Genomic DNA, 21,194 nt, shown 5'->3' with positions numbered 1-21,194 from the left:
GTTTTCGTTAACACGCGAATCCCATAAGCTAGATCGTGTCTGCGTCAACCTACGTCTACGCTACGTCGTTGACTGTTTGCGCTTTTACTGTTTTTGCTTTTAATTTTTATGTGAAGCCTTCATTGTTTTCTACTACAACACTTTACACTTAAAAATAGTTGTAATTTTTTAGTTAATTTTTTTAATACGCTGCATTTGTTATTTTGTGTTTTAAATTTTGAATTACATACGTTACTGTTTTGTAGATTTGATTCCTATTTTTTAGTAATTTGTGGTTTTAGTGATTGCGTCTGGTTTCAATTAAATTTTTTATATTTTCTCATTATTTAACTTTACACGGCTTTTACTAAGGTCCACATCTCATTCCTTTGATTCCTTTATATATTAACTTATTTTTGTTTTTTAAATTTGCATTTTCCATCATCATCAATCCATATACGGTTCATATTTACGTCATCAACATCATCGATCTGGCATCTTGTGGTGTTTGCATGCTGGAGTGTTGCATTGAATTTCACGCCTTGGCTCCGGGTATCTTCGACAACACTTTCGATAGATCGACGCCGGTGAGTGCATTTATTGACGGCGGTAATTGTGCTACTAGGCGTGTTACATCGTTTGTTAGATTATCATTGCCGCCAATGAGTACGATCTCATCGGTCTTGGCGAGTGGTGCAGCCACTTCGGCTGCGATCTAAAGGCAAAATGAAGGGAAATAAGAATTAGTTGAAAAAGAAATAAGTATTTACATACATATAAGCCATGTTAAAATATATGTAAAGAAATCCCTGCAAATTGAAGTAGTCTGAATGTCAGATATTGAAAATTTTTAGAACACACTTGAGGTCATAATTAAATATCATTTAAAAAAGTTAACTGCTTCCTGAGAAACTAAAAGGAGTTATATATACATTATAATGAGAATGCATTCATGATTTACTGAAAATCTTTCTTTATTCCAGCAAATAAATTGAGTTTTCCAGCTTGAACTGTCATGGAAAATATGCAAACAAGGAACCCTAAATAAATGTTCCAGAGTGTTCCATAAAAAATACTCTATATAATTATTTTCTTTCCATCAACTTGTAGTTCTAGACCAGTGCCCGCCAAACACTTTCCTGGGAAACGAACTATATTCGGCCTTTCACATGTACACAATCGCTTTCTTACACGTACACAATCCGAACGTCAACAGAAAGAGTAGAAGAGCAACAAATTTTATTTAGTTGCATCCAAACAATAGGCGAAGCAGGTTGATGACGCATTATGGTCTGATTATGCTTACTTCGCATAACTTCGCACAACTTCGCATAAACTTCAAACTGTAATTTCGTATGTACTTTGTATGTATTTTGTATGTATTCCATTGCCCAGAAATTAGCAGAATTTTAAAAAACTTAGCGATCTGTTGAGTTTAGATTTTGCTTCACATTTTCTTAAGTTACACTTTTAGTGCACTGGTACAAATGGTTGTGCGAAGTTATGCGAAGTATGCATAATCAGACCCTTATTGTTGAATAAAGTAGGTACACTGAGCAGAATGAATGAATATTCATTCAAAAATTTTATAACACAATTTTTCGTACATACACCCCTAGAAATAGGTATGTATATGGTACCAAGTCGTGCTTTTTCTTCATATTAAAAGAACTTTGTGAATTATGTTTTTTTTTTAATACCAGACTAGTCCTCAATTAAAACATACAATATGTTTTGTTATTTATCTTTTGGTTTAATCGTTATTTTAAATTGTTCTTAAATGTCAAGTTTTACCTAATTTTAAAATAATTGTATATTAGATATATATATTTTTATTTTATTTCTACTTGAAATCAACGAAATTTTCTTTTAATATTCAGAGTGCTCGAAGCACGTTGCCTTTTTTGCTCAGAAATCTACACTTAAATTATAAAAAAATAATAATAATTTTGTACAATACATACAAAATTTTACCAACTTTTTCCTTTCTTAGGGCCGTTAACTTTCATTATATGTTTCTATGTTGTTTAGATCTAAAAAATAGCGCACAATGAAAAAAAACGGCAAAAAAAACATACCATAGTTTTTATAATAAGTAATACAACACAGAAATTTTTTTCATGCATTACCACCAACACATTCTCATTTTTTGTTTCATAACTAATACATTCTCATTTTAAGACTTTTCTCTTTTTGGCGGGCACTGTTCTAGACCAGACCTGGGCGGCGCCTGCCCGGCGGGCATATTCGCGTATACATACACGCTCTGCTTTAGAAGGCAGCGAAAGCTTCATTCAACCGCACGACTTGTTCGCACACACACAGTGACATCAATTTCTCGCACACTACAAAAATGCTCTGTCGAAGCTGCCCACCTCTGTTCTAGATTAAAGGATGAAATTTTAATTCAGGTCAGGACATGAAAAATGGCCATCGCAATCCCATGAAATTCGATTAAAAATGCTATTTTGGGTTTGATCAATCCAACTGTTATTCAGAGAAATTAATAATTTTAATTACATATTTATAATTTTTTTTTTGATTCCAAATGATCACTCGATCACGAATGCCATGCTTTGAATATCGTTTTAAAATATTCAGAAATACCTTGATACCAAGTGAAAAACCAAGTGAAAAGTGCATTGTTAATATTTTCACTTGGGGAGGAAGAAATACTTAAGTACATAGATTAGGTAGTACGATTCTTTCTGTAGAAAAGGTGCTTTCTGCTCTTCACAAATATGACCAATATGGATGTATCACACAGAGCAAAATATTTTGAAGTGATGCTGAACAACAAACTCATTTGCAGGTTGATTGAGAAGCGAGCAGGATAACCTTGGTGGTCCCCTACGCAGCTGAAATAATGCTGGGCAACAGAAAGGAATTTTAAACGTGACATGACTATTGAATAACTTATACACGGCTATGATCCGACCGATGCTTGCATATGGAGCGCTGCTCTTGTGGTCTAAGGACTACCTATATAACTTGTTCAAAAACTAGTGACTGAACATTTTGTTCGTTTTGGTACCTATAGAAACTTTAGTCGAGAACAGAGCTGTTGCCAGCATGAGGAGAGGTCATTCGGATATACCGCCATTCTAAATTTACTCCCATCTGCTGTAAAACCGTTGCCCAACGCCTTTTTCGTACCAAGGAACAACATTTTTTAGTTAAATTAAAAGCAGAATTACTGAGAGTTATCTCTAGTAAGCTTCGCAGGGTTGGAGCTTCACATGTTGGACCAGTATTACCAGGCATATCCCACTTGAAACCATTGAATCAGCATTAAAAATTCCGTCAAATTCACGGATGTCTGCAGGGGCACTGACCAAAAAGATCGTCATACCTTTAAAGAGTTTCTAGCGCATTTGCCAGGGCGTGAATTCGCAGAATATAGTCATGCAATAATTGTAGAATTTCTATTTTCAAAACTAGCTAAGGGAACGGGGATGGAGCCCATGTCTACTGTTAAGCTAGCCGCCCATTTAAAATTTTTTGAATTTCATCATCAGCCGCTTATTTATGTAATACTTATTAGGTTTGTTCCATATGCTTTCCGGGCTNTTAGCGCATTTGCCAGGGCCCAAATTCGCAGAATATAGTCATGCAATAATTGTAGAATTTCTATTTTCAAAACTAGCTAAGGGAACGGGGAAGGAGCCCATGTCTACTGTTAAGCTAGCCGCCGATTTAAAATTTTTTGAATTTCATCATCAGACGCTTATTTATGTAATACTTATTAGGTTTGTTCCATATGCTTTCCGGGCTGTTTCGGTAATTAGAGCGTAAAAATAAGCTACTCTCTTACAAGTGTCAAAAATGTGTCAACACGTGCCAAAAGTGCCCAGAGCGTGAGGAACGCAAAAAACTACATTTCGTGCAAAAAGTCAACCAATCAGCTTTAAACAATAATTTTATGTGTATCTATCTTATGTGGCTAATAAAATTAGCAAATACCTACATTTCTGAAAGTTTCGTGCTATTTTCCATTTTTGTATTTTACAAAATTTGCTTTCGGATGCAAGCAAACAACAGCTGTTCTTTCAAATTGACTTCTTACACATTTCTGCCCTCAAAAAAGGGTTGTTTCGGGCACGAAGAAGAAGATATTTACGATCCAATAGTGGGAGGTATTCGCTCTCTATTGCCCATTTTTCTAGCGTGAGGAACGCTTTATGGGCTGATTTTGGCACCCGCGGGCTCGTGTGGAGCAAACATATAGCTACATTTACATTTTCCCGAAGCAGTGAAAGATTTATGAGGTATTTAGCAAAGCTAAAGTAGACCATTTTATGAGTTTTACATTAAAGCATTCACATACCTCAAACAAATACTACGTTTATACGCACAGAATAATCGACTTAATTGAAAGCGCATTGACACCGTACACATTTCGCTCTAGTGTTTATACTTACGGCTTTATATCGGCATCAAAGTAACCGTCTTCAAAAGCAAACAAAATAAGCTGTTTTCATTTGACATTTTATAAGTTAACATAATGGAAAGTGATAAAAATCTAGTTTTATTCGGCATTATAAAATCGTGGCAAAGAAAACGAACGGTTATTATTAATCAGCTTTTAAATACTGATGCGATTATTTGGAATTNATTAAAAATATTTGACATTTTCGAGACCAAATAATTTGAAAATAAATCAAATCAGCTGCTCTACTGATACTACCTGTTCAATGTACCTTGGTTTATACATATGTTTTGAATCGCGGCGAAATGAATTAAAGCGCCTTATGCATGCGTATAAACGTAGTAAAAGATTGACTCAAAATTCGGTCAGTAAGAATTTATGACAGCTTGAAAGCCCTTAAAACAAATACTAGTATAATACACATAGTTCCACTCACCTTAGGCAGTGACTCGAGTACAATGTTCATAATGGCTGCATCGCCATATTGTTTATAGACATGTGCCTTCATCCGCATGCGCTCAGCCTCCGCTTTGCCCACCAATTCGATGGCGTGAGCCTCAGCTGAACCAATTTTACGTATTTTTTCGGCCTCAGCGCGGGCAGCCTCAATCGTTTGGCATCTTTAGAAAAAAAAAACAAAAGTGAAATAATGATCGAATAGAAATTTTTACTCAACGCAAAAGTGTTTGCGCCCACTCACTGTTTGCCCTGTGCTATAGTTTGCACACGATGTGCCTCCGCTTCGGCTGGCAGTTTAACGGTACCCATCAGTTCGCGTTCCTTGCGTTGCACTTCCTGTGCTTCGATTTCGATTTGTTTACGTCGTTCGACTACTTCGATTTGTATCTCCTCGTTACGTATTCTCTGGCGTATCTTGGCTGCTTGCAGTTCATAGGCCAATTGCGATTCAGCCTTCGCTGTGTTGATCTCTTGATCAAAGTTAGCCTTCTGCAACTTATACATACGGGAATTGTCCTCGATTTTAGTATCCGTGGAGTATTTCACGTCCATGGCGCTTTTCTCGCATTCTGCTTCGCGTATGCCGGCGTCACGATTAGCTTCGGCCACGCCCGCATCAGCATCGCGCTTAACGCTCGCCGTTTGCGCCTTGCCCAACGAGGCCAAGTATTGCACCTCATCGTAGACATCTTTGATGGTGAATGAGAGTATTTCAATGCCCATGCGGCCGACATCAGGTGCGGCCACCTCGCGCACCAGCGCTGCGAATTGGTCGCGATCTTTGTAGACCTCTTCGACTGTAAGCGTTCCTGTAATAGGGGAAGAAGAGGGCAAATGATTATAAGTATGTAAGTAGATGATTTTTAATTTGAAAGTTTTAAATTAATTGTTATATATGAGTAGACGACAACTAACACAAGCCTCACCGAATATCAATGCATCGCCAAAAAGTTACTGTTTGTTCTGAAATTTAGCTTGGATATGTCGCTGGTCTGTACTTTTTGGAAAAAACCGTTGGAGTAGCCATCACTGCCAACGGAAAATGCTACAGAACTATGGCAACTGATTTATTCTGACCCAAAATTAAACGACATGGACACATGCTTGTCCGGAAGGCTAAAGAAATAACATAAGGGCATGAATCACGTATGACGACAATCGTCTGGACGATATCGTGTTGAGATTGTATTGCTTCATTTAAACCAAAAAATGTTTGATCGTTTGTGCGATATCGTCAAGTCGACTAACACAGGAAAACAAATACATGAATCAGTGTTTTGACGACATCGTTTAGTTAGTATCGTTTGAACGACTATCATTTCAAAGTTACGTGAGTCATGCCCAGATTGCGAACCAAGTTTTTGTGCCGCGATTAAGAAGCCACATATACAAACTCGGGATTTGTTGAAATTTTTGAGCACCTGCTTCCCGAATGCAGTATACAGAAAGCGGAAGAAATATCTCGCGTATTTTAGCCGGAATCAAAAGAAACTATACTCAGTATCACCAAACAACCTATTGAATTTCCTAAGGGAGTTAAGAATTAACGAGGTGTTGTAAGGAGCAAAGCGGCACAATAGACCTACAGGTCGCAGCGCATACATCAACAAATACAAATCTGTATGAAGCGAATCCTAGAACTATGTATATACGGTGACCATCCGTTCTGTTTTTTGCAGGACCGTACTGTTTTTCAAAGGTCGGTCCTGCGTAGTTTTCCAAACCTGAAAACCCTGAAATGTACTGCTTTTTTCCAAGTGTCCCTCATTTGTCCCGCATTTTATCCGTTACTTTAAAATTATCGGACAATGGATGGATTTTTTCAAAAAAGTGTTTCTTGGTACTTTTCGTAGCTTTTCTTCAATATCTCATGAAAAAATCTCCCAATCAACGTAAGCGACTTACATCTCGAAGGGTATTGATGTGCCTCTTACCAAAATATATAACTTGTGGCGACTTCAATGAAAATTATTAGTGCTACAGGCGACCATTTGCATTTTGTCGTCAAAGTCGAAAAAAGTGAGATTTTCAATCAAATACGCAGTTTTATTTGATTATTTTTTCCATTAGTTTAAAAATTCGATAAAGAAGATATATCATTACAGTAAATTTTGACCCAAAGATATTGAAAATCGGATTAGAAATGTAAATGCAATGAAGTGCAATCCGTACAAATTATATATCTTTGTAAAGGGCACATAAATACCTTTGTAACTCGTCGTTTACGTCGATTCATGACGTCGATTTTTGACAAATAACTGCGAAAAGTACAAAAAACAAAAAAAAGGGTATTGTTTTCGTTTTGAACGACTCAAAATTTGCCTATAAAATAATCTTTTAAAGATTTTCACTTTTCGTGTAAGCTATTGTAATTATAATATGTTTTACTATACTTTTATAAATATTCATGTAAAAAAAGATTAATATCAATGAAGAAAACGTGATTCATTTTTAAAGTTTAAAATGTATTAAGAATTTAGAATCATAAATACTCTTTTGATATTTTTATACTACGTAAATATATGAAAGCACATTTTTGAAAAATTGTCCTTCATTTTGAATCCATATTTATGGTCACCGTATGTATATATGGTGTTGTTTGCTTTTTTGGCTGAAGACCTGTGTAATATGAATTCTTCTAAGTAGCTAACTAGCATACAATTAGCGGTTTTACGCCATTTTGATGCACTTCTCTCGGGAAATATTTTGTCTAGGTAAATTCTATATTGTTTGGTCGAGCTATCTGGATATGCTGGTGAATTTACCTTCCCCGCTTATTGTACCTCTGCTAATTAGTACACTATTAGAGATGAGCACGGCACTAAATATTCAATCCCGATCCCGCCCATCCGAAATTCCAGTTTTAAGTCTCGAATTCGCCCATACCGCCGTTTTTCACAATAGTACCGCAGGTATCGTGGGTCCCGAAATCTATCACTAAGAAAAATAATGAAACATCTGGCATCTTCCAATTTTTTTTGCCTGCTGTTCGTTTTCGTATCAGTAAAACATAAAAAGTGCTTATTTCATACGGGTTTTATCGGTAGTGTCGGAAAGTCCCGCCCACCCTCAAAATTTTTACAGACCTTCCCGATATCGTTCAGACCGGCCATTTTAAAATCAGTGCCGTGGGTCTCAAATGCTTCGCTATCTTCTTGCTGATTGTTGCAGCAATTTCTATTATAAGAAAATCCTATTCTTTCCTCAAGTTTTCCTAGGGGCATGTGCCTCGGGATGGTCGTAAAAATTGTGAATACTTTTGTACTTGACCTGTTAAGCAAATCAAAGGCCTCCCTCTTGTTATAGTCAGGCCCGAATTCTCTTCATATTTCGCAAGTTTGTATATCTGGCCATACTGATTGCAAAACTGACACATTTTTAAATCAGACAAATCTAAAAGTAATACATTTTTTAAATTGTATTTAAAAAAACCATGTCATTGAGGAACGCATACATCACAAATAACAATGTACATACCAGGTACTTTTGAAAGTAATGATTAATAAAAAAAAAAGTAAACAAACAAAAAAATATACAAAAACAAATTCTATTAACATGTTTATTCTACTTCACAGAAATGGCGTTTTTTGACATTTTTTCGCAATTAACTCGAAATTTCGAGGGTGAACGAGTTAAACGGACCTCAGATTCAAATTCACCGGGTCGAAATATGTACATGTAGTTAGGTGGGTCTGGTTAGAACCACACACCTTTTTTTCTTGCCGGTGTTGTTATTATTGCACTAAAATGTTACGTACACAGCAAAGTATAAATTATAACTTTTTCAATTTGTGTACATTGATTTAAAAAATTATGTAACTTTTTCTTAAAAATTATGTAACTTTTCAAAAAAAAGTTCAGGCTGCAATTTAGAAGTATAGTTTCAAGCTGTTTGTTAATTGCAGTCAAGACGGTATTTTACAAAAATCATACTTCAAAATTCATAAACAAGTTCTTACAATCAATTCGATACTTAAAATTTTTCGGAATCCCGGGATGAATGCAAGCAGATTCCGGGCATTTTCGGGACCTCCAAAATACCGGGATCACATACATACATTTGTGTGTTATCAATGGGATTAAAATTTTTTTTCACAACCCCCCCAAAAAAATTTTTGATGCATCTCTGAATAAAGGTGATTTTCTTGAAATTAAGATGATGTCTAATTGACATCTAGTTTTGATTGGATGCCATAGAGTAAAACTAATTGAACTAATTGTTTGAATTCATACATATGCACTATGAACATAAATAAAATGACCAATTGAAGTAAAAGAGTGTGTCCCATTCATTAACGAAGAATACTTTTTAAATTAAAAAGCGTAAAATTCAAAACGTACGGGAAAATTCCACTGTTTCTATTATTCATTTTACTGTTGTTATTCTAATAGTAGTATGCATTTTATTTGCTCTCAATTTCAGTCGTACCGAGTGCGTGTGATAAACCNTACATAAATAAAATGACCAATTGAAGTAAAAGAGTGTGTGTTATTCATTAACGAAGAATACTTTTTAAATTAAAAAGCGTAAAATTCAAAACGTACGGGAAAATTCCACTGTTTCTATTATTCATTTTGCTGTTGTTATTCTAATAGTAGCAGGCATTTTATTTGCTCTCAATTTCAGTCGTACCGAGTGCGTGTGATAAACCGGAATTATGTATTTGTAAATTTTTTGGTCTCGTAAGATCGCATCACATTAAATTTGAAACTATGTAACAAAAGCAAGTATTTCCGTTAACGAAAGATAGTTATCAAGAATCTTTCACGGCTTCGGTAATGACAATATTACCACAAAGAAGAGTTGATTGCTATGCTTATAGATATATATCTGTGCGTGAATTAGTAATGGACACCTTTAGTCACTACAAAATCTTTTACTAATGCATTTAGTTGATGAGTGAAAATGTTCACACCACTTCATACTCACAGTTCTGACCAGTTTCTTGTTTATGATCACTGATCTTCTTACATTTTTCTTATATTATTTTTACGTTCACGCTTATTCAACCACATAAAGGGAAAATCGATCTAATTTAAATAAACAAACGATTAAGACTTTATTTAAGTTCGTTGTTGTCACTTTCTACGTTCAAAAATGCACATAACCGGTGTAGATCAATTTATGTACATCATCAAANTTAGTTGATGAGTGAAAATGTTCACACCACTTCATACTCACAGTTCTGACCAGTTTCTTGTTTATGATCACTGATCTTCTTACATTTTTCTTATATTATTTTTACGTTCACGCTTATTCAACCACATNAAAAGCAAGTATTTCCGTTAACGAAAGATAGTTATCAAGAATCTTTCACGGCTTCAGTAATGACAATATTACCACAAAGAAGAGTTGATTGCTATGCTTATAGATATACATATCTGTGCGTGAATGCATATAGCCAATTAGTAATGGACACCTTTAGTCACTACAAAATCTTTTACTAATGCATTTAGTTGATGAGTGAAAATGTTCACACCACTTCATACTCACAGTTCTGACCAGTTGCTTGTTTATGATCACTGATCTTCTTACATTTTTCTTATATTATTTTTACGTTCACGCTTATTCAACCACATAAAGGGAACATTGATCTAATTTAAATAAACAAACGATTAAGACTTTATTTAAGTTCGTTGTTGTCACTTTCTAGGTTCAAAAATGCACATAACCGGTGTAGATCAATTTATGTACATCATCAAATGTTTTGACAATTCTTCCGTGAGCGTAGGAAAATACTTTGCCGACATAGCGGGCGAAGGTGTTAATTTTAACGGCTTTTAGCAATGATTCTAGAATGATTTGCTTATAAATGAAAATTTTAATTTTTTGCCTTTGGGTTTGATAAAAGTTTTATATAAGCAGCTTAAAAATTCCATATGCAGTCGCTCTTTGGCTCATAACGATTTTACTGCATTCTAACGGATATGCAAGTCCATTAGTAGGAAGTAACATTTGAAATCCGTTAGTCAGAAACTACATGTGCTTCTATATAAATAGCGACCGCTACGAGAGCGCTCTTCATAGTTAATTAGATATTGAGCGCGTTAACATTATTCTGCGATGTCATTTGGTAAAAATACGACATATTCGGCCAAAATGAAATGGATTTGTCTTATAGCGACGATTTTCAGTAAGTAACTTTGCTACTCGCATATTTATGCACAAACATACATACTTAGATATTTAAACCGCGCGAACTTATAAGCATCATAGAAGCTTTATTTAAATTAAATTTTAAAGAATCGTCGATTCATAAGAGATGTGGTGAAAACGAAGAGCTACTTTGGATATTTTGTTTATTATGTGGCTTTTTATTAAACAATACAATAAGTGTGCTTCAAAAATGCGCCACTTAAAGGTATCATCCTTGTGTGTTTAAAACAAAGTTAATAAATCTATACTTGCAAGTTTTAGAACCAAGGATCAAGGACAAAATTATCTGGAGCTGGTGCTCAGCATAGTATGAAAAACAAAAATGACATGGAACCAATGGATATATGGAAATTACACAAGATCGACTGGAATTTTATACGCTAACATGTCTTGGAAGGACGAATAGGAAGTGCCGCGTGTTTGCGAAAAGTTTTAGTTTTAATAGCTTAAACGTAATTATTTGACGAGTTTAGAAAGAAGAAGCGTTGTTTAGTTACACTTTAAGAATAGAGTATGGCGGCCTTAAGTGCGATTTCGTATTTTGGAATACTTGAGATCCAACTTAAATGAAATTTTTTTTGGAATAAGTTGCTTTGCAAACTTTACAACAGTCATTTGATGTTTGGTAGACTTTCTTTTTCTTTGGCAAAGAGTGAGATGTTCTTGAATTACTTTTAAAGACTCTAGAAAAGTCCCATGGATAGGTTCTTTTCCATAGATTGGCATTAGGTAGGTAGTACCCAAAACTAATATTAAATAATGCAATTAAAGTGAATAGTATACCTATGTTGGGCCAATCTAATCTTTTGCTTGTGTTAATGTCACCGCACCTATTCAAGTGAATCAAAAACAAAAAATTAAAAATAAAATAAAACAGTCAACATATGTATGTATTTTTCGTTTCGTTCGATAAAAGACAGCATAAAAACAAGAGCCAAGATACTTGAAGAAAAATAATGTGCCTATTCAAGTGAAGCGAAGTGAAGCCATGAATTAATCGTCTTTTTCACCTACAGCAACCGTTTGGTCAGGCACCAGTGCCTCGTTGATGAAGTGTGCTTGTGAACCTGGTGCGCCAGGCCCTATGGGCCCACCCGGACCACCAGGAGACCCAGCATATGGCGGCTATTATCAACATGCACGCGGTCCTCCAGGACCGCCAGGACTCCCCGGACCGCCTGGCATATGCGGATGTCCGTTTACACCGCCATTCTTAGGCGGAGGTGCTGGTTTCTTTACGAATACCGTTGGTGGCGGTGGTGGTGGTGGCGGAGGAGGCGGTGGGGGTGGTTTTAATGGCACTAATGGTGGTGGAGGCGGAGGTGGTGGTGCTGGAGGAGGCGGTGGAGGTGAATAACAATTGGTATGCTTTCCAAAAACTATTGACTGAATCCATTTAAATTTTTATAGGTGGCGGTGGCGCTAATGGCGGCGGTAAGCATTTCGCGCACAGCATTTTCAGCGTAATTTTAATTAAATTCTTTATTCCCAGGTGGCGGTGGCGGTGGTGGTTTTCGTATATTTAGTGGAGATTTACAAGCTTTACAGGATTTGGCAACGGAAAATCTAATCGTATTGGCATCACCAAATACCGTACAGTCTAATCCGAATAGATTTTCGTCTTTTTTGTCCACAACTTCTCGGCCGGTTGCACCCAGTGTAAATAATGTGCAATATCCACCGAATACATTGATAGTTGTGGGTGCAAATGGCGAACTAATCCCGGTGAATAGCGTACGTGGTGGCATTAATGTAACACCAACGCCCAGTGTACCGTCATTTGCCACTTTTAACCATGGTTTACAACAGCCCACCACAGAGTCGTTGGCGTTGGCGCCTGGTGGGTTATTTTCACCAGTTTCACGCCCTATGCATTTAGGGACCAGCGATTTTTCACAATATCGCCGTCAGGTGTTGCTAGGCGAAGCTAAGCGCAATGAGTCCATTCAATCCTCTACAACGAGTACAGAGGCCGAGTTGAATGCTGCCATTGCTGGGGAGGGCGAGCGAAAGGACGAGCGATTTCAGTATCAAGAAAATTCCCAACATGATACGAACCAAGTTGCAGACAGCCTGGAAGAGTTCCAGCGAGCGGTGGAAGAACTTCGTCAAAGGTTCGCGCACTTGAATAAAGCTGGGCACGGACAAGGCCAGCAAGTTGCAATTATTTTGTAATTAAAACTCTTGTTTTGTTTGATATTGTACAGCATATATTAAGAATTACTTCTATAAGTAAAAACATAATATATTCTAATTTAGTCTGGGCGTTTAGTGAATCTGACATTTGAATGGAAGTAATTTCAACCAATGCTGAGATTATTTATTTCTTGAAATAATTAAATAAATAAAAAAGGACGTTTGTGTGGCTTAGAGAAGTGGGTAAATAGGTTGAGTTATCTATGACCGAGGACAAGACAAAGTACCTCCTGGCAATATTTGTAAGTACAAAGATCCAGCTTTGGCACCTAATATATAATCCCAGGCCTCTGTGGATAATGTGGCTTGCCTCGTTACATGCATTTTTCCTTCAGTTCACTGAATATGATTGACACTTGGTGCAGTTAGAATAGGCTGCTCTCTCATCCAACCAAAAATAGTGTTGTGATCTTCAATAAAAGGAGAAGGTTGGATAGCCTTGTTCCCCCTGCTTTTAAAGGATTCATTATTCATATTTCTCCCGAATTAAAGTATTTTGATGTAATCCTAGATAATAAACTCTTATGGAAGCCTCACGTTGAATAAAAGACCTCCAAATGCATTTATCGCCGGGGAAGAACAGAAAAGTATAGTGAGGTGGAAATTGCTTGATCTATGACGGCACCATTGACTTTGTACTACACTACAACGCACAGTGGAACGTCCCCATATAAGCTGCGGCCAAAAATTACTATTGTACTAGAAATTCGCTGAAATTTCGTATATGCGCTGTTCGGCACTTAGGAATGAAGAAATGTGAAAATGGTAGAATTCAACGCGCTATTACGCCCACAGCTCTGGTGGGCGGAAATAGTAAATGTTATCCGATTTTAATGAAATTCAGAGAATATGCTGGTTTTAACGAGAATAGCTTAAATCTGAAAGATCGTCAAAATCGGTTTACATGATCGTCCAGTAATTCTAGAAAAACAGGCACAAATTCAAAAAAAAAAATATATATAAAAAAAAAATTTTTTTTTTATGAAATTCGGTGTGCCCTGCTCGTTTAAGCCAAAATGTTCCAACTTGGAAGATAATAAAGAATTTCTTATTACGGCGCCCACCTCCTACACAACTTTTTTGGCTCCAAGTACTAAATTTTATGGATTTTGGAGAAAATGAACAGGCACATTTATTTTATTTCTAAAGAAGTTCCTATTTCTTAATTTTAAAAATGACAAAACGAAAACATTTACAATACCTGCATACTAAATTATGTGCAGGATTTGTATTTACACTGAAACTTTCAGTTTTACCTACATTTCATGCAAAAAAATCTGAGCTAAGGCAAGCAGGACTCTTGCCATCGAAAACGGATCTCGCGTCCATTTTTTGTTGAATGTTGATTGTGATTAATAGATTGCTAGTCATTATTATCTATACCTTCTTTAATTTCCACTTTATATTGCATATTATTCATTTTATGTACATATCAGAGTCTTTCCTTTCAGCTCTACAATAAAAATTAAATAAATTTTACAGGAGGGGGGTCTATATAAGGATGAATAGAAGCTGAAATCGCAGTTCCTCACAGCTGGAACTATTTCAGATATGACATGCATATTTAATGTGTACTTGTCCTAAGTATAATTTAGCTCACTTCCTAGGTCCTTTTTAAATATCCCTTTTAAAGTAAGCATCGGAAAAATTATACGCTCACAAAAGTATGTAGAATTTCAAGGTAAGCTTTTTTATACATTTTAAAAGATTTATAAAAATTTAAAGCAATATTTGACCACAGATATATTCAAAAACTGTTCATCAATCAGATTGGCTTTTTATATATCCGCACAGTGGGAAAAATTAATTCAAATTACTTGCGACAAAATCAAAAATGTTTTCTTACAAATTTATTTTTTCGCATTGCTCCTACTTTAAGCTCGTATCATGATTGCAAATATGCATTTTTATCAAAAACTCTTTTTGGTTTGAGTTAACTGGATATTTTGCTATGTATCTTCGTAATTACTTTTTCAGAATGCGCTAATCCGTTTTTACTACTTTTGGCCGCTGTAGTCAAATAGTGCAACGTTGAGTTCCCTGAGACCGGGTGCTGGCTTGGTCCCAGTGCTGGGCCCGCGTTTAAACATTTTATAATTTTTACTGATTGCTCCGAAACTGACAAAGGATCAGGATCTGAGGTCTATATCAAAGGCAACAGGGAAAAGCTTCAATTCTCTCTCAGGGAATATGCCTCGTTATTTCAAACTGATGGAAAATAAATAGGTCGAGTGGTAGCAGTTTACATCTCTTTAAACTGCCAAATCCAAAAAATAAAAATTAACAACGAAAGTCTCGGCTAAATTACATATCGAGCCCTAACCGCCAAAATAACGTAAGCGACATTTTTTTCAAAATTTTCTTTCTGATGCAGAAATGCATCTAGATGCTCTAGGAATATTTCTGCATCAAAAAGAAAATTTTGAAAAAAATGTCGCTTACGTTATTTTGGCGGTTAGGGCTCGATATGTTGTAAAATATAACGAAATTTTTCACTTTGGGTATTGGTCCAGTCGTGTCCGTCCATTCGGTTACACAGGTTTTAGGCCAGGTATTCCTTGGTCCGTAACAATTGTATAAATCCCACCGCCGTCGTTAATTCAATCCCTTGTTAGCGATAGTTAGGTCGAATTGTGTATTAACGGTTGGTGTAGTAGCACGAAATCTCTGTAGATCTGTATTGAAAACACCACGTTTCCTCTTAAGTTACATTTATGGTATCTTTAATTATCGCCTTCGGGAGTTGAATTCTAGGCAATATTCGTACCGACGACACAAACTCACTCTCACTCAAGACGCTGTAACTTCACTTTCAGTCTACTTGATTAATGCTACGAAATTTCACATGGAAGTCGGAGAAGGGTGGAATTTTTCAACGCGATATATCACTAATATATTACACCAATAAAATGATACCTGATTGAGAACTTTTAATTATTTTTCGGCTTAGCTTATATGTATCTACTAACATTAACAAATACATTTATATACTTATGTAGATATGTATGTGGAACTAAATATAAACACTTTAAGTTACCTGGATACAACAAATAATGTGCCGCCAAGGATCATGGAAAGTTTCAGCATTCCCATTAATATCAACGTCATTTTGCTCCAAAACACTTTTAGATGTCTTTGAGCTTTTAACACTTTTATCCCAATTTTAGCTCCTTAATTTAAAACTGCTATTGGTAAAAAAGTTTTTGGTTTTTTCTTTTAGTTTAATTTTTTTACAACTGTTTCTTTTTTCACTTTTAAAAAGTCTTCTGCAACACATTCTCATACAAATTCTATTACTAGATTCATTTTGACTGCTGATATGTTTTTAACACGCCTTCAATTTTACGAGTATTACGCTTACATTCTTCTTTGTGCCAAAAACTAACATGTTGACTTGAAACATAAATTTTGAGCTCTGCATTTGTATACATCAATTGATTTCCATCAACAGTTTCATCATACTCATATGTATATACTATTATTCTATCTTTGTCAAGTATGTATGTATGTATTTATATATGTAGATTACTTATTTATGCGCATTAATGTGGTCCATAATTCTTGACCTAAGTATGTACATATGTATGTTTGTTTACCTTCAAAACGACTTACGACAAAGTACAGGATTTTGACATGTGCTCTATGGCTACGTATAATTCGATACCCGTATTAACAATAAGAAGTGGAAGTGCTAATTACCCTATAAACTTCAATATTTTATCGAATTTTCAATTTTCGGTTATCCGTAGTACAAGGTATTAGAGACAACCGTTAACTTAAATTTTGACAATTAGACATAAAAAAATTCCTAGAAAATCAACACTGCTGGCAATGTAGTCGGTTTTTTTGATCATGATTATTCTCAATAGTTTCTGATGGGTTAGGAAGAGAAAGTAAATGGTTAACCACTCGGCCTGTTAAAAACGTGAACTTTCCATGAGAGGAATGAAAGAATACTGAAACGAAAGAAGCTGCAATACTCGGTTCACTCCTTCACCCAATCACAAAGCCTACTTGAGTGCATCATAAGGCACTCCGCACATTAAGCGCCTAATCATAGTAGTGTAATCGTTTCGGCATACGAAAGTATGAAGCTGTTATGCCGAGCACAAGCATTTCAATGAAGCTCTGTACATTATTATTCATAATCATTTTTTCGCCTAATTATAAAAGCTTCATGAGTCGAAGCGCCCAACATTGTAAGGCGCTTGTCGTTTTGAAATCGGCATTTGTTTATTTTTTCTGTTGGAAATAAAAATTATTTGTAAATTGAATATGAAATAATTGAAGGGGTTAGAATCATAAGGGTCTAAGTGAAATTTTTTTAAATATAAGTTATACCCATATTTGTATAGTTAAATATAGCGTTTATTTGGAGACAAAGAGTAACATTCATTTAAATTAGTTAGTTAACCTGCATTCATTTAGGCAAGAATAATTTTAAATGCATTTACCCAGAATTTACAGTAAGTAATCAACTTTAACCTTAATTATCTCAACACAAAATCAGACCTACTTAGATCCTTTTGATTCTAACCCCTTCAATTGAAAATGAATGATTTCGTGCTATAACTTGTGCAAATAATATTAAACCACAAGGGTTCAAACTATGTTCAAACAGGCGCCTAATTGGCAATTAAGAACCTTTTCATCAATTTAAGCATTGATTGAAATTATTAATTGCCAATTAATAATTAATTGGTATGTTTAATTTTGACTAGGCGGTATGTTTATTGAACAAAGAGCAATCAGCTGTTTGTTTCTGGTCCTCTTTTACAGCTGATATTCCATCAGGGATGGAAAATTGAACTATAAAATTTTACCTAATTTGCGTAAAACTTTACCTAAAAGTAGATGTACCTTACAAGTAAATACGTATTTCTATATAAAAAAATAAGAGGATAACGATTCCCATCGATAACATATCAACTTCTGTAATCACATTAAACAAAATTTTGGCTATGAAAAGAATCTCTTCGAGCAGCTCGAGACAAAACTATGTTGTAGAAAAGCTGACTCACTCTCCTCCCAGTTCTTCGATCTGACGTTTTAAAAGGATATATTTTCCGTCTATCTGGCGAAATCAACTACAGTTGCGCTACTTTGACCACCCTTTTATATCATTTGTATGCCCCTTTACAAAAGAGGGAAGCTATTAGACCAGTTGCCCTCACCAGAAAATGCGTTGAGATGTCAATAAAAATAAGAACTGATTTCCTGAGAAGTTATTTGGCTACGTTCCAAATGTACTTTCAAACTAAATAAAGATACGATTGTACCAACTTTTTCCATCACTGTAGGTAATCCAGCAGCTGATTTCGTATCGCTAATTGCGCAGCTGACCAAACTTAATGCCGCAATTTAAAGCTTAATTGCCTCAGCTAATTGGCCTGTTTGAAAATAGTCTTATGCAATATTTCGGTGCTGAAATATTTGCGAAAGAACGGCCAACAAATGTGTTATGTGTGTGTAGAAGTCAAGTCGTCATGCATTTGTTTCGGGATGACGAAACGATTACTCTATTTTGATTAGGCGCGTAATGTGCGGAGTTCCTAAGTATTATTTTGTATATGTATTAAAATTTAATTGAATCCAAGTGCTTACTAATCAAATACGTCCTATACAATGGCATGTATTTTGTGAGATTGCTTATTTTAATTTTCATCTCGAAAAAAGCGTCACCTTAATGAAATGTCCTCTACCCATCTACGTTTATGCATGTACAAGTATAAGCCCTGTCTACGGCAAACTTGCAGAAAATCTACGCTAATTGTTGTTCATTACTTTTTAGATTGATTCGAGTGTGACGTCATATTGCGGTTCAAATAATGAAATAGATAAAAAACCAAATTACCACTTTAAAGTAGTAGGTAGATTACAAATGAAGGTATGAATGCATAGTGTTATAGAAAGCAACTAAGGCCCGAAGTAAAAGATAAGGAAATTATTATTATCTTTGTGACGTTTTGTTTTAAATACTATATCACGATGCAGAAAATGAAGGTGGCGCCAATCGCGGACCGCTAACCCTCCCTTCGTCGATTTGACAGCATCCACCCATTCGCTGACGTCACACAATACTTTTGTTTACATTCACTGTTGCCAACTTTAGTGGGTATTCAAAACGTGAAAATTATTGAGTTTGGTGCTTGGTGCGTTTTTCGTGCTTTTGTTTTTACTTTGAAAATCCTAAAAAAATGGATTCAAAATTTATAGCAATCGTAAGTGTGGTAAGCAACTTTACAAGAATTTAAACAAAATCATGGCACAGTGACAATCATAAGCGACAACAAATATGTGGCAGCACCTGCAATCACGCCACAAGAAATCGACCGACGTGCAAGAAACATTAATTTTTATTAATTTGAATCGGCTACCTTACAATAAAATTATATATGCATATAAAGTGCATAAAATGCACCAATAAAAATTTGGTGCTTTTTCAAATTCAAAACTTGGCAAAAGGCAAAAAAAGGCAGTATTCTTTTGCTCGATATTTCGAAATATGTACATATGTACATACATACGCAGCCATATAACTTGATTTCAAGAGAAACGAATTTTCATTGGGCACGTTCAGAAGGTGCAACAGCTCAGTAACTGGTGCGATTGCACCTTCTGAACGCGTTGTTGCGTACTTCTGATCAACTGAATAGTTGCGTGTTAGATGATCGTAATATTTTTCTGATCATTTGAGACAACATGTTGGTGTGTACCTTTGAGAGTTGAATTTGACAGCTAATGTATGAAGTCGTTCAAAAGACGCATAACGATCACTGATTTTTGTTTAGCAACGGTTGCGCTCAACTGCTGCGCCTTCTGAACCTACCTATTGATAACTTTTTTTTTTGATAACACTATGCGACAGCTCAAATCGGTATTGCGTAAAACTAAATACAAGAGATAGTTTTTGAATTTCATTGAGTTTTTTGTTTAATAAATACTAAAATTAGAGGTGTATGAATGGTGAAAGAAAAACTTTATCCGATTTTTTTAAATCGAAACTACAGTTTTACATATGTACATATGTACATTAAAGTGGTCCAAAAATGTATGTAAAAAAAATAAGGTCGGATTTTTAATGCCGGCACCCCCTAGGATTGTTCTATATCGAAAGAAATATACCCCTATTTTTTTATTTTGAAATCAAAAAATATTTAGGGGGTGCTCAAAGCGCTCAAAGTTTTCCATGTATTTTATATGGAGAAAAAAACATTTTTCGTAGAAATGGTATAAAACTCTTAAAAATCAATATTTTTCGATCGGAAAACTTTTCTTATCTTCAGGAGATTCCCAGTAATAATACGCAATTGTCTCTTTAACCATTATTTCATAGTAACTATATTTTATAGGTCCTCCAAACCACTAGAAAATGCAATGGAAAAATCTTTAATCATAAGAAATGGTTAAATAAACAATTGGATATTAATACTGGAAGTCTCCTGAAGAGAACCACAGCTTTCCGATTGAAAAATATTGATTTTTAAGAGTTTTATACCATTTCTACGAAAAATGGTTTTTTCTCCATATAAAATACATGTAAAACTTTGAGCGCTTTGAGCACCCCCTAAATATTTTTTGATTTCAAAATAAAAAAATAGGCATATATTTCTTTCGATATAGAACAATCCTAGGGGGTGCCGGCATTAAAATTCCGACCTTATTTTTTTTACATACATTTTTGGACCACTTTAATGTACATATGTACATATGTAAAACTGTAGTTTCGATTTAAAAAAATCGGATAAAGTTTTTCTTTCNTTTATCCGATTTTTTTAAAATCGAATCTACATTTTAATGTACATGCATACATAAATATATTTAATATGAAATTGAAATTTTCACATCAATTTGCGCTATCTTCAAACCCATGGTTTCAATTGTACGTATATCGTCAGGGTTTTCTCCACAACTTGATTTTGCTGCAGTGAAACGACAGAGCAAGTGACGAGAAAAAATATATGCGGACACTTA

The 21,194-nt window shown here is 35.2% G+C and overlaps 1 protein-coding gene across 2 annotated transcripts in view; it reads right to left on the bottom strand.

Moving 5' to 3' along the window:
* Positions 1-398: 398 nt before the first annotated feature.
* Positions 399-21,194, bottom strand: part of Flo2 (flotillin-2) — a 64,269-nt gene continuing 43,473 nt past the window's right edge. The window contains exons 3-5 of one of the 2 annotated variants that reach the window (XM_017611841.1): positions 5,109-5,676; positions 4,845-5,028; positions 399-694 (exon numbers count right to left, since the gene is read on the bottom strand). In XM_017611841.1, coding sequence (XP_017467330.1) covers positions 515-694; positions 4,845-5,028; positions 5,109-5,676 — 932 coding nt within the window. In that variant the 3' untranslated portion in view covers positions 399-514. The remainder of the gene's footprint in view (positions 695-4,844; positions 5,029-5,108; positions 5,677-21,194) is intronic. The other variant, XM_017611842.1, reaches the window with a different exon arrangement.

The sequence above is a fragment of the Rhagoletis zephyria genome, unplaced genomic scaffold (genome assembly GCF_001687245.7).
Source record: "Rhagoletis zephyria isolate East Lansing unplaced genomic scaffold, Rhagoletis_zephyria_1.1 Rzeph_scaffold_00468, whole genome shotgun sequence".
Lineage (NCBI taxonomy): Eukaryota > Metazoa > Arthropoda > Insecta > Diptera > Tephritidae > Rhagoletis > Rhagoletis zephyria.
The sequence above is the reverse complement of the archived record's forward strand: the minus strand, read 5'-3'. Positions and strand labels throughout refer to the sequence as shown.